Below are 13,220 nucleotides of genomic sequence, written 5' to 3' on the forward strand. Positions count from 1 at the left end.
TCGAGCTCGCTCCACCCATCCATGTGTGAAATGCTTATATCTGTTTTAAACTTCAGATTATGACAAGATGGGTAGCCGAGGCCGCTTTCCTCCCACCAAAGTTGAAGAACTGTATTTTCGCATGTACTCTGACAAAGATATTGAGAATATATCTGTTATGCGAGTAACCAGTGATGTATCATTCAATGAACTTGAGCATGCCGATCCAGAAGGAGTATATGGATTACGAATGGGTAAGTTAAAAATATAGATTTTGGCATCGTTGACCGTGTGATATTTTGATAGCAAAAACTTTATCTGGCATCTAAATTTATTTAAAAATTTGGGTAAAATTCCTGAATTATGCTGATATGGATATATAACTTGAAACTAACAATCATCAATGTCCAAAAGCTCCTAACCTAACCTAAGTTAGATCCCAGAATTTGCTTAAAGCACAAGTATGATTAGCTTAAGTTGTTCAGTAGCTCCTAACCCAATAGAACCTAAACTAATATAACTATAACTATTCCATAGAAAGAAATTAGTTCTTTAAACTGCAGTAAAGAAAGAAGTGAAAAATGTGCTTGCATGGTACTGGATTAGAACCACTAAATGTAACAAAATTAAAAATATAATTTTTCAGAAGTTGCATTAGTGTTAGGTGATTTACCTTTCTGGTTAGAAATTGAACATGGTCTGGTACCTTATCCTGAGATGCCAGACTCTAGTGCCGTAAGCTGTTCCACATTTTAGAGTGTATGGTACTTCATGGATGAATTATACCAGGTAGTTTGAGACCGAAAATGACTATGACTTCTGGTACTGGGGCAAAGTGCCCAGTTGCATTAGGGGTTGGGAGTTACACCACCCCTTAGAAGTTGTTGTAGACCATAGCCTATCATATCTTAAGAAACGCCATGTTAGGATAAAACCTTATTAGTAAGACATTTTGCTTGTTACAGGTTAATCAAATACATGAACAAGCAAAATGTACAAATTAAGGTTCCATCCTCGCATGTTTTTCTTTTGATAGAATTGTCAGCAACTGCTAATTATATACTATAATTTCTTCTTTGCACAGGACCAATGTCTGGCAGAGAAATTGACCTCTGCAAGACATGTGGACTCAACAGTATGCGGTGTATGGGCCACTGCGGTCACATTGATCTTCCTCTACCTGTGTTTAATCCAAATTTCTATGATATACTGAAACAATTTTTGGAGAAAGTTTGCTTCCATTGTCACAGATTTCAAGCCAAAGGTTAGTGTCTGTAAATTGAATTTAATTACATACCTTGGTTTTCCCTATGTTGTTATTGATAGCTTGTGTGAATTAAGTAATGATCTGTTTATTATTATTTCTTCTTTATATATTTGCTTTTTCTTGATTCCTAGTTCATTAATTCATTTTGAATCAGAATAGTTTTTATTATATTTTTGGTGTGTTATCACATATGTAGAAACATCCATAAGTTATAATTGGATGCAACTAAGCCAATCAGTACCCCAAGCTGAAGATTCTAAAGATTCATTGGAAGATTTATAGTTTTACAGTCATTCAAAATTTTCATGCTGATATTCAATAACTTTTTCTTTAATTCCATGGATATCAGCTGTAAATGTTCTACAGTTGATATATGAGGTGCGCCTTGCACGTGCCGGATATGGCAAAGAGGCCCTTGAGATCGGTGACATTACGTCCAGGATTATCAATGGCTCTTGGGATGAAGCCATTGAGGTGAGTTGTCATTCTTTCTTTCTAGTATTTGAGAGATTAAACCCACTGATGTGTTTGTGCCATATTTTATACTCATAGATATCAGAAAATTTCTTGTGATAAGGAATTACAGTAAACTTCCACTTATCCGAACTCCAAGGGGGATTAGAAATGTTCGGTTAATCCGACGTTGTATGTTTCATTCCCGTAGAGTTTTATGCGGTAATGTCGGCTGCAATATTCGTACCTGTAAACTTAACATACACATAAATGCTTATAATAGTTCATAAACATATGCTATAGAGTATAAAGAGAAAATGTTTAAGGAGAGCTTGTGATATTGTATCGTCACCGAGAGGACTCACGAATGTATGTACCGCCAAACAGCCGATCAGGTGTAAATATGGAGTGTGCTGCCACCGTGTGAGCACTTGGTGAAGCTTGCGGGTGGCACGGGGGTGATGGAAGAGGCGGCAGGGTGTTTGAATGTTCGGTTGAGATCCAAATACGTTCGGTTAAAGTGATGGCTACCGTATTGAGAAAATGTTTGGTTAATGCGGTTATTCGGTAAGAACGCGTTCAGATAAGCGCGAGTTTACTGTACTCCCCTTCTTCTCTCTTTTCTCCATGAGGGAAGGGGGTTTGCCAATTAAGTGGAGTGGCATTGCTGTGGATGTACTGTGTCTTGCTGCATTTCCTCTGATCCAGGGCAGTGGACAGGAGACAAGAGGTGACCCTTCATCCAAGAGGAGCTGAAAGGAGAGGATGGTGGATGGGAGTGGGTCTATGCCATTTGAATTGACTATCTCCCTTATAAGGAGACCCCTTGGTATATAGATGGATAGAAGACCCATTTTCTCTAATTTATGCAGCTAGGGGTTGTTTTGCAATATGAAACTGATTCATCAATTATAAAGGGTAAACTTTTTTTAATATGATGACTTTTTAGGTTTTGTTAAAAGTGTCATATTTATGTATATATTCTCTTTACCAGTGGGTGGTGGTGGATAGGAGTGAAATGGGTGGGAGTGGAGACAAGCCTTTTGACTTCAGTACCTCTCCCCCTATAAGGGAGAAAAGCCCTTGAAGTATATTGAAGTAGGTAGATCAGTGGGTGACAGGTGGGAGTGGTCTAGGTTGGGGGTAGGTGCTTGCCTTGGCTTGTTGCCATCCCATATAAGGGAGAAGAAGCCTCGTGATATACAGATAGAGTCCTGATGCACTCTTTACCTTTCCTTCCATTATTTCTACACACTCGATTTGTCGTGGCATATTTGGAAATATCTTTTTATTTACATTGATTTATTTTCCATAGTCTATCTACCTGTATACCAAGAGCTTTTTCCCCTTATAAGGGAGGTAGCCAAGTCAAAGGCACGTACTTACTCCCACCGTTTCCTCCCCTCTCATCTTAGCTCCTTGTGGATGAAGGGTCATCCCTATATCCTGCCCACTGCTCTGATCCAAAGCAATGCAGCAAGACACAGTGCATCCACAGCAAGGTTTCTTCACTTAATGGGCACCCCCCACTCCCTGTACCCACTTTCAGGAAAAGAAAGAGATGCTGAGAAGAAATCCCTTCATGCTGCATCACGTTACCTCTCCATAGTTCCTTCTGTTGTTGCCGATGTGTTTTACCACGTAAACATATTTTTTAGGTTTCTGCTGGACCAGGGGACGGCAAGGACAGACTGGACATAAATGTACTGAAGGCTCTAAAACGGGGATTAGAGAAATATTATAAGAAAGTGATCAAAGGTTAGTTTTTGAATGTTCCTTGTATCTGAAGTAACACATGTATACATATGCCCAGGGCTTCTTTCCCCCTTACAAGGAAGGAAGCCAAAGTCAAAAGGCATAATTACACTCCCCCACCCATTTCATCCACACACAACACCTAAAAGTGGTTGCACATTAGGCATTTCTCACTAGCATGCTACTTTGTTTGAGTAGAAATGACTTTAATTGTGATCTTTTGTCTTTCAAGTTTCCGACAAATTACTCTTGCATCGTACAGTGAGAAGTTCAACCTGTATGAATGTTTGACACAATGTGGAGATGCTCTTACGGAAGTCTAAAATGTCATAACTGAAGTTGGTTCCACTTGAGCTAAGTAGCAAAAGCAAGTAGCATGCTGGCCTAGTGTGTCACCACCTGCATAGTACAATACCCCACACGAACAAACCTCAGACAACAACACAATATCTCTTTCCCGAGGGACTTATGGGTCCGCCTGGAGGCTGTTGCCGGCTTCCTGGTGGCCACGAGTCTTCTGCTAGAGAGACCAGTGGCAGTGGATCAATTGACACCCAATAGAGCAGAGTTGTGCTGCTTTTGTTTATCATTGGAAATTGTTTTCAGTTAAGAAAAGAACAGCAATAACTCTTTGATTTGTACCATCCTTCTTTTCCATCTCTATGACTTGATGACCGTCTTGGCATGATCTTGTCCCCAAGAAAAGATTAATTACGAGAGTATTCTCATTCCCTATGTCTCTCATGAAGTATATACATCTATCTATATTCCAAGAGTTTTTTCTCCCCCCTTATAAGGGAGGTACATACATACATACATATACCAAAGGCTTTTTTCCCCCTTATAATGGAGGTAGCTAAGTCAAAGGCATGTACCTACTCCCATCCATTCCACTCCCCTCCACCACCCTTTCCTCCTCCTCATCATAGCTCCTCATGGATGACAGGTTATCTCTGTATTCCACCCACTGTACTGGGTCAGACGTAATGTAGCAAGGTGCAGTACATCCACAGCAAGGCTGCCTCACTTCATTGGCAGCCCTCCCCACCCTCCATCCCTTCATGCAGAAAAAGATAATACAGACTAGGGAAAAGTTGTCCAGGGCAGTTGAGTTTTTACGAGAGTCGTACGAGTCTGTGTTAGAATGGGAAATGTGTCAGAGTGGGAAATGGAGAGGGCGAGTGGTTTGAGGTAAAGGCAGGACTGTGTTAGGGATGTTTCATGTCACTGTGGTTGTTCAGTGTGTACGTGGATGGGGTGGTGCAGGAGGTAAAGGCCAGGGTAATGGGCAGGGGACTGGAGATGATTAACCCCTTCCATACGGTGCCACATAAATAGGCGGCATGAGGAGCAAGTGGATACGCGAGGCTGCCATATTGGCATCTTGATTATATTTATTGTAGTTGCCCCTGCGCAAAGGGGGACGGAGAGGGGGGGTCGCCGATTAAATGAAGCGGCCTTGCTGTGGATGTACTGTGTCTTGCGACACTGCTTCTGACCCAGGGCGGTGGGCAGGGTGCAGGGATGACCCGTCATCCAGGAGGTGCTCAGATGAGAGGAGGGGTGGGAGGGGTGTGGAGTGTATTTAGGGATGAAATGGGTGGGAGTGTTTTTGTGCCTTTCCTTTTGTGGCTACCTCCCTTGGAAGGGGGAAAAGGCCTTGGTATATGTATGTATGTATGCCCCTGCATAATGACAAACTCTCTAAACTGTCTTCATCACATTTTCTATGGTTATCAAAATTCACGGGTGAAAGAGAGAACAATCGATATAAGCGGTGACTATATTTTATGATGCGAGTATTATTACGACACATCGTATGTCTGGCAGCTAATGCTGCCCGCGAGATTTTGGCCCGGAGTGAAGAGGTTAAAGAAAATGGAGAGAAGTGAGAGGTGAGCCAGTCATTGTTTGCTGATGACACTGTGCTTGTGGCAGGATAAGGGGAAGGATTAAAGGAGTTAGTGATGGATTTTGGGAAGGTATGATGGAAGCTCCCTGGCTGAGCAGGTTAGAGTGTCATTACTTGCAGTGAAGGTTGAGGGGATGGTGGTTCAAACCCTGCCACCGGTGAAGTTGGACCAAGGGCATTGTTCATTAAATTCCACGCTACAAAGTCCTCTATGAGGGGCACCATCCTAGCCCTCTGATAGGGGAGAGTTTGTGACGTTAAGCCATATCATCATGCTATAGGAGGAAGTTGGAGGTGGAGGGGAGTGGGAGTAGGTATGTGCCTTTGACTTTGGCGACTTCCCTTCTAAGGTGGAGGAAGCTTATAGTATAATGATAGGAAGAGTTGAGATGATTTCCCCATAGGAGATCATATGTGGTGCCTAATCACGACATATATATATATATATATATATATATATATATATATATATATATGTATATATATATGTGATGGGGGTTACTAGGCTTGATAGAGTGAGAAATGAGGTGAGGAGGAGAACAGGGGTGGAAAGGGAGCTGGGAGATAGGGTTGATGAAAGAGTATTAGGATGGTTTGGACACATGGAAAGAATGAGTGAAGAAAGACTAGTAAAGGAGGTATGGAAGGCAGATGTGGAGGGAGTGAACATGAGGGGACGTCCTAGGATGAGATGGATGGATGGGGTGAAGGGGGCTTTGGGGAAGAGGGGAATGTCTGTTGAGGAAGGACGGGAGAGGACAGAAGACAGGGGTGAATGGAGAATGGTTGTATATGGAAAATGTTGTGATGCATGAGGTGGAATGGACGGGGGAATGGGGGGTGAGGTAGTGTGTGTGAGCAAAAATTTTGACGCAGCCCGAAGGGATTTCTCCCCGTCCTCTCCTTTATATGGGGGGACGGAGAGGGGGGGTCGCTGATTTAATGAAGCGGCCTTGCTGTGGATGTGCTGTGTCCTGCGACACTGCTTCTGACCCTGGGCAGTGGACAGGGTGCAGGGATGACCCGTCATCTAGGAGGTGCTAAGATGGGAGGGAGGGTGGAGGGGTGTGGAGTGTTTTCGGGGATGGAATGGGTGGGAATGATTTTATGCCTTGTCCTTTTTGGCTACCTCCCTTGTAAGGGGAAAAAAGCCTTGGTATATGTATGTATGTATATATATTTATATATATATATGTATGTATGTATGTGTATGTATACACACACAGACACCTAGTAGGTCTCTTTATCCAACAGTCACCAACTGCCACTTGTGTGGATGTTTGGTGCCCAGGAGGACATAAACCCACTTTTGGAATTGGTGGTGTTTTTTATGTCCTCCTGGGCCCAAATGTCCACTCAAGAGTTGGATGGCAAGTGTTGGATAAAGAGACCAAGGTGTATATACCTAGTTGTAATATACAGCAACACTCGTTGGGCCCTGTCCCCTATTCTCTAATTTTATAACATACCTAGACTCAAGTTCATGGGCATGTGTTTGTATTTTTATTTAAATATATACATGTGTGTATTCACCTAGTTGTATTTTACAGGACGAGAGCTATGCTCGTAGTGACCCATTTTCGTATCTCTGCATCCAATTTTTTCTTAAAATCGTGTATAGTTCTGGCATTTACTGTTTCTCTGTTCAGTTTGTTATAGACATCGATCACTCTATGTGGGAAGCTATTCTTTTTCAGGTCTCTTCTGTAAACGTCCTTCCCTAGTTTCTTTTCATGTCCTCTTGTTTCTCTTCTGTCCCACTTTAATAGGTCATCTCTATCGAGAACTTCCATCCCTTTCATAATTCTGAACTTTGAAAGGGATATATATATATATATATTTCTCTCCATTAAAGAAGGCAACAGCACCAGAAGTAGTGTGACCACAGCTTCAAACTCATCTGTGAATGCCATATACCAGCAAGCAGTGAGGCGCTTCTTCAGTAATTCATCAAATGTGGGCAAGGTGAAATGCTGCTTCTGCAAAGCGCCCATGTTACGTCTTCGTGTACAAAACTCGAGGTTTTTGATCGTCAACAGAGGAAGAAAGAAGAATGAGGATGACAAGGAGGATGAGGAAGTTGAAGAAAGTGCAATTGGAAACACTCAGTCTTACATTACTCCTGATCAGGTAAGCGGGGGGAGTGGATGTCTGGATGCTATGAAACAACTCAAAGGAATTTCTCCCCATCTTTTCTCTCCTGCATGAGGGGATGGGGGGTGAGGTAGTATGTGTGAGAAAAATTTGACGCAGCCCAAAGTGATTTCACCCCGTCTTCTCCTTTTCTGCATGAGGGGATGGAGAGGGGGGTTCGCCGATATAATGAAGTGGCCTTGCTGTGGATGTGTTGTGTCTTGCAACACTGCCTCTGACCCAGGGCAGTGGACAAGATGCAGGGATGACCCGTCATCCAAGAGGTGCCAAGATAAGAGTGAAGGTGGAGGGGAGTGGAGTGTATTAGGGATGGAGTTGGTGGGAATGGTTTGTATGCCTCTTTCTTTTTGGCTACCTCCCTTATAAGAGGGAAAAAGCCTTTGGTATATGTATGTATACATGAGAGGACAGAGGGGGGAGGTTATCGTGTAAGTGAAGCCTTGCTCCGTCTTGCTGCATTGCTTCTGACCTGAGGCAGTGGGCAGGAGACGGGGATGACCCTTCATTCACAAGGAGCTAAGAGGAGAGGTGAAGAAAAGGTGGTGGATTGGGTGGGAGTGTGTGCGTGCCTTTTGACTGGGTTACCCCCCCCCCCCCTGAAAAAAGGGAAAGAAGCCCTTGAAGTATATAGATAGATTACTTATACCTTGACTTTTCTTAGGGGAAAGCACGCAGAGCTGGGCATTGGTAGTCCCCTCGTTCCATTTCATTTCCATATATGAAAGTGGTTCCTTACCTTCCTGGCAGTAACCCAAAATCCTGTCCAGATCGACCATGGCAACCTCCCTCATAAAAATTTCATTTAAATTTTGAAACAATTGTGCTTCAAAAAATATGCAACAGAAACAAAAATCAAATAGAGGGATTTTTATGAATGCGCTTAGATGTTAATGATTTAGGTATTCAAATACAGTATTATTCAACACATACCAAGGGCTTCTTCCCCCCTTATAAGGGAGGTAGCCAAGTCAAAAGGCACACATCCACTCCCATCCACCCATTCCACTCACATCCACCACTCTTGTTTCCCTCTCATCTTAACTCCTTGTGGATGAGGAGTATTATTACTTAGGGTAATGTTTTTTGTAGGAATTTTGGGGGAATAAGAAGACCATGATGTTGTGTAAGAAGTCCACACATTCTTTGTAACCTGTTCAAATGACTTGGTGACCCAACTTTGGCTCACAAACCTGAGGTTAAGATCCACTGATCTATTACATACATGTGAACATTGTGGCTGCATTCTTCACCCCCCCACCACCACCACCACCACACCACCACCACAGGGGCAAGGGATAAGTATGAGTGGAGAGCGATTGTAAAGGGAGGGTACATTATCGAGTTCTTAAGGGATTTCTTGTCCATTCTACAAGTTCTCAAGTGGATGAGACAGGAGGGTTGCCATGTGATATTGGGTGGTAAAGGTATGTTTTTGCTCGGTGCGATTATTGCTCAACGATGATCATTCATGGCTCTCTGATGATTGTCTCGAATGGGGTTGTTTTGTTTCAAGCTGCAAGGTATGAGACTGGTAATCCTTTTAACAGAACCTATAACCAACGTGTTGACCCACATCACATATGAGGATGCCAGGAGGTAGGATGTGGGTCATCCAGCATTGGCTGTGGTAAGCCAATAATTGCACCGAGCAAGACATACCTAAAACCTACTTTGGCTGTCAGGGCCTGTTCTTGAGGTGCTGTGCCTCACTGCAGTGCCTCTGACCCGAGGAGTGTGGCAGGTGACAGGGATGGCCTTTCATCCACAAGGTGCTAAGGTGGAAGTGGCGGGAAATGAGTTTGGATGGGAGTGGAATGAGTGAAACTTGGGGTATTTACTTTGACACATCCACCATCCCATTTAACATGAGAATGAAGGAGACTAAAAGAGACCATAAGGCCTACACTAGGCAGTGTTGTATAATTTTTTTTTTTTTTTTTTTTTTTTTTTTTTTTTTGTAATTTATATATTCATTACTGTTTATTTATTTATTTTGTCCAACTTGGGCTGTTAGGGTTAAACAAGATTCTTCTACCAAATCTGCATTTCAAGTGAATGAGATTGTATGGTGTTAGAAAAACCAGTATGAATGTTTTCATTATGTTTTAGGGGTCAAAAACATCTTGATGCAACAGAAATTCATCCTTAAATGTGCTTCACGGATGCTCTTTCCAGGCCCGCTCTTGCCTTCGTAACTGTTGGACGAAAGACAAGGAACTTTTGTCGCACTTGTATCCCATCCTCGCTTGCTCTGACCACGAGTACCCAACGGACTTATTCTTCATGCAGAAGATTCTCGTCATCCCCCCCAAATACCGACCCTGCAACTTCCAGGACGGGATGATGGTCGAGCATGAGATGAGCACTTTGTTAAAGGTCAGTATTCCCTTCAAGCCCGTCGGACTGCGTCAAAACATTGTGCAAATAATATTTTGATACAGCCCAAAGGGATTCCTCCCTGTTTTATCTATTTTTTGCATAAGGGGACAGAGAAGGAGATTACCTATTTAAGTGAAGTGGGCGGGAGACAGGGATGCCCCTTCATCCACAAGGAGCTAAGAGGAGAGGAAATAAGGGTGATGGAGGGGATTGGAATGGGTGGGAGTGGGTGCTTGCCTTTTGACTTGGATACCTCCCTTGTAAGGGGGAAAAATCCCTTGAAGTGTATAGATAGACTATATACCTAAAGGTCTTTTCCCCCTTATAAGGGAGGTAGCCAAGTCAAGACACATATCCCCTTAATATGGTAATAGAATCATTAGATATTAAGTTAGTTCAGGATGGTGATGAGAATGATTAGGTGTAACGTCGTGACCTCCCCCTATTTGTAGACTAGGACAGTGTCCCATGCAGAGGACTTTTTAGCATGGAATTTAACAAATCACACCCTTGGTCCAACTCACTAGCATCAGATTTCATACTGCCATCACCTTGACCTCTGCCACAAGTAGTTATGCTCTAAACTGCTCGGACAGTAAGCATCTATGGTTAGTTCATAAATGGTAAATATATTTTCTATCTTCCACCAGAATATCGTCAAGTATTCCAAGTGCCTCTTCTTCCTCATTTCGGTCCTGAACAAAACCATGGAGGATATACCCGAGGCTTTGACGTACATTTTGTCCGAAGTACCAGGAAAGACCAACCAGGAAAAGATGCAGAACGTGTGGTACCAAGTGCAGGGTAATGTCGACAATATCTTGGACGCCAAGCTCAATAACATGGTCAAAATAACCACCAAAGGTATTAAACAGGTACGGAAGATGCAGTGTGGATACACTGATAAATATTGTAATATTGACGTATAACAAAGGATTACAAAGGTGGAGCATGCCGACAGGAGACCTTTTGATCCATATCTAAGTCGGATGCGAAAAAAAATTATATTAATAATAAAATAATAAATAAAAATATAATAATGTAAATAACAAATAAAAACTATAATATTGTAAATAACAAATAAAATACAAATAAATGCATAGGTATAGTTAAATAATAAACAAACAGGTAAATAGTAAATAATAATAGGTTGACATATAACTAATAATAAATGAAATCAGACAGACAAATGATAAATCAAAAACAAATAATATGAAATAAATTATAATCATTAAATCATATTGATTAGGTGTTTATCTAAATGATTCTTAAAGATTCTAACTGAAATACATTGAAATACATTTTCAGTAAGTTTATTACATTCATTAACTAAAAGTTTATTCCATTCATTAACTAAAAGTTTATTCCATTCATTAACTAAAGTTTATTCCATTCATTAACTAAGTTTATTCCATTCATTAACAATTGTATTTGTGTGCAATTGGCCATTGCTGGTGAGTCTATCAACAGAAATACCACATAAGGATAGAGCCTTTATTAGAATGATGTTTCTCTTGTTAAAGATTTGTTGCACTATTAAAACCTCTGTCCTCACGTGGAATTTCTTTTGATTCATTTATTTATTGAATTGAGTAAATGTGGTTAAAAGCAAGGTGATGAGATGTACAAGGGGAGAGGATGGCAGCGAGGTAGAAGTCTTGAAGGAGAGAGGCTGGAGGAAGCGGATAGTTTTAAGTATTTGGGGTCGCATGTAGCAGGAGATGGAGGAGTGGAGGTGGAGGTAAACTGTAGATTGAGAGAAGCAAGTAAACGTCTTGAGGGATTGAAAAGTGTCATGAGAAATAGGCACCTGGTATGGTAGGGGTGACAAGGCTGGATAGTGTGAGGAGAGCAGGGGATAAATAGGGAGCTGGCAGATGTTACTGAGGAAAGAGCACTGGGATGGTTTGGAGACGTGGAAAGAATGAGTGAAAAAGAGGTGTGGAAGGCAGAGGTGGATGGAATGAACTTGAGGGGATGATCAATGATGGGATGGATGGGGTGAAAGTGGCTTTGAGCAAGAGGGAAAAGGCAAGGGATAGGGGTGAGGGGAGAATGGTCATATATGGATGATATTTTGACACAGTCCAACGGGCTTTCTCCCTGTCTGTTTTCTGCATGAGAGGTCAAGGAAGGAGGGTTACTGTGTAAATGAAGCTGCCCTGCTGTGGATGTGCTGTGTCTTGCTGCATTGCTTCTGACCCAGGCAGTGGGGAGGAGACAGGGAAGACCCTTCATCCAGAAGGAGCTAAGATGAGAAAGAAACAAGGGAGTGTATATGTGTTGTGACTGGCTACCTCCCTTACAAGGGGGAAGAAGCCCTTGGTATATGTTTGTATGTATGTATATGGAAAACCATTTCTTCACATCCTGTAGTGTTTTTTAATTTGCTCTCATGACCTCTTAGAGCCCTCCTATCTTTAATCAGAAGGTCTGTGTGTGTGCGTAAGAAGTAACCACATATTAAATTAATTTATCAATTACTTCCGTTAGGTAATCGAAAAGAAGGAAGGGCTTTTCCGCAACAACCTGATGGGAAAGAGAGTCAACTTCTCTGCACGATCAGTTGCTGCCCCGGATCCAAATCTTGCCGTAGATGAAGTGGGCGTTCCCCGTGACTTTGCCATCCGGCTGACTTACCCTGTTCCTGTCACATCATGGAATTCGGAAGAATTAAGGAATTTAGTAAGTATTCTAATCTGTGTTTTTATTTATATAGAAACTGTCATGTACCATGTCCTTATTTTGTTAGTTTTTCTTAATATATATATATATATATATATATATATATATATATATTTTTTTTTTTTTAAGAAAGACTAGCAAAAAAGTGGAAGGTAAAGGTGAATAGAGTGAAAAGGACTGAGCAAAAAGAGGAATGTCTGTTGAGTAGGAAAGGGAGAAAGCAAGAGATAAGTGTAAGTGGAAAATAGATTGATGTGGCCTGAAGAGATTTCAACTTGTCTTCTCTGTTCTTGCGGGCTGAGCTGGTTAGAGCATCGCTACTTGCAGTGGAGGTCAAAATGACAACTGCTGTTCAAACCCTGCCATCAGCAAGTTGGACCAAGGGCATAGTTGATATTCCACACCACGAAGTCCTCTGTAAAGGGTACCATCCTAGCCTCCTGATAGGGGAAGTTCACGACTTTAAACCGAATCATTCAATCATCATTGTCTCTATTTTTGCATGAGGGGACAAGGAGGTAGGGTTACCATGTAAATAAAGCAGCTGGCCCTGCTCTGGATGTGCTGTGTCCTGCTGCATTGCTTCTGACCCCAGCAAGGCAGTGGGCAGGAGACAGGGATGACCTGTCATCCACA

General features: G+C 42.0%; 1 protein-coding gene across 2 annotated transcripts in view; it reads left to right on the forward strand.

Moving 5' to 3' along the window:
- The window catches only part of Polr1A (RNA polymerase I subunit RpI1), a 36,613-nt gene that overhangs the window by 199 nt on the left and 23,194 nt on the right, over nucleotides 1-13,220 (forward strand). For both annotated transcript variants that reach the window (XM_076212957.1, XM_076212958.1), the window contains exons 2-9: nucleotides 57-233; nucleotides 1,064-1,243; nucleotides 1,596-1,720; nucleotides 3,358-3,457; nucleotides 7,222-7,496; nucleotides 9,696-9,896; nucleotides 10,550-10,774; nucleotides 12,393-12,584. In XM_076212957.1, coding sequence (XP_076069072.1) covers nucleotides 68-233; nucleotides 1,064-1,243; nucleotides 1,596-1,720; nucleotides 3,358-3,457; nucleotides 7,222-7,496; nucleotides 9,696-9,896; nucleotides 10,550-10,774; nucleotides 12,393-12,584 — 1,464 coding nt within the window. In that variant the 5' untranslated portion in view covers nucleotides 57-67. The remainder of the gene's footprint in view (nucleotides 1-56; nucleotides 234-1,063; nucleotides 1,244-1,595; nucleotides 1,721-3,357; nucleotides 3,458-7,221; nucleotides 7,497-9,695; nucleotides 9,897-10,549; nucleotides 10,775-12,392; nucleotides 12,585-13,220) is intronic.

The sequence above is a fragment of the Oratosquilla oratoria genome, chromosome 30 (genome assembly GCF_046742065.1).
Source record: "Oratosquilla oratoria isolate Oo_2021 chromosome 30, ASM4674206v1, whole genome shotgun sequence".
NCBI classification, from domain to species: Eukaryota; Metazoa; Arthropoda; class Malacostraca; order Stomatopoda; family Squillidae; genus Oratosquilla; species Oratosquilla oratoria.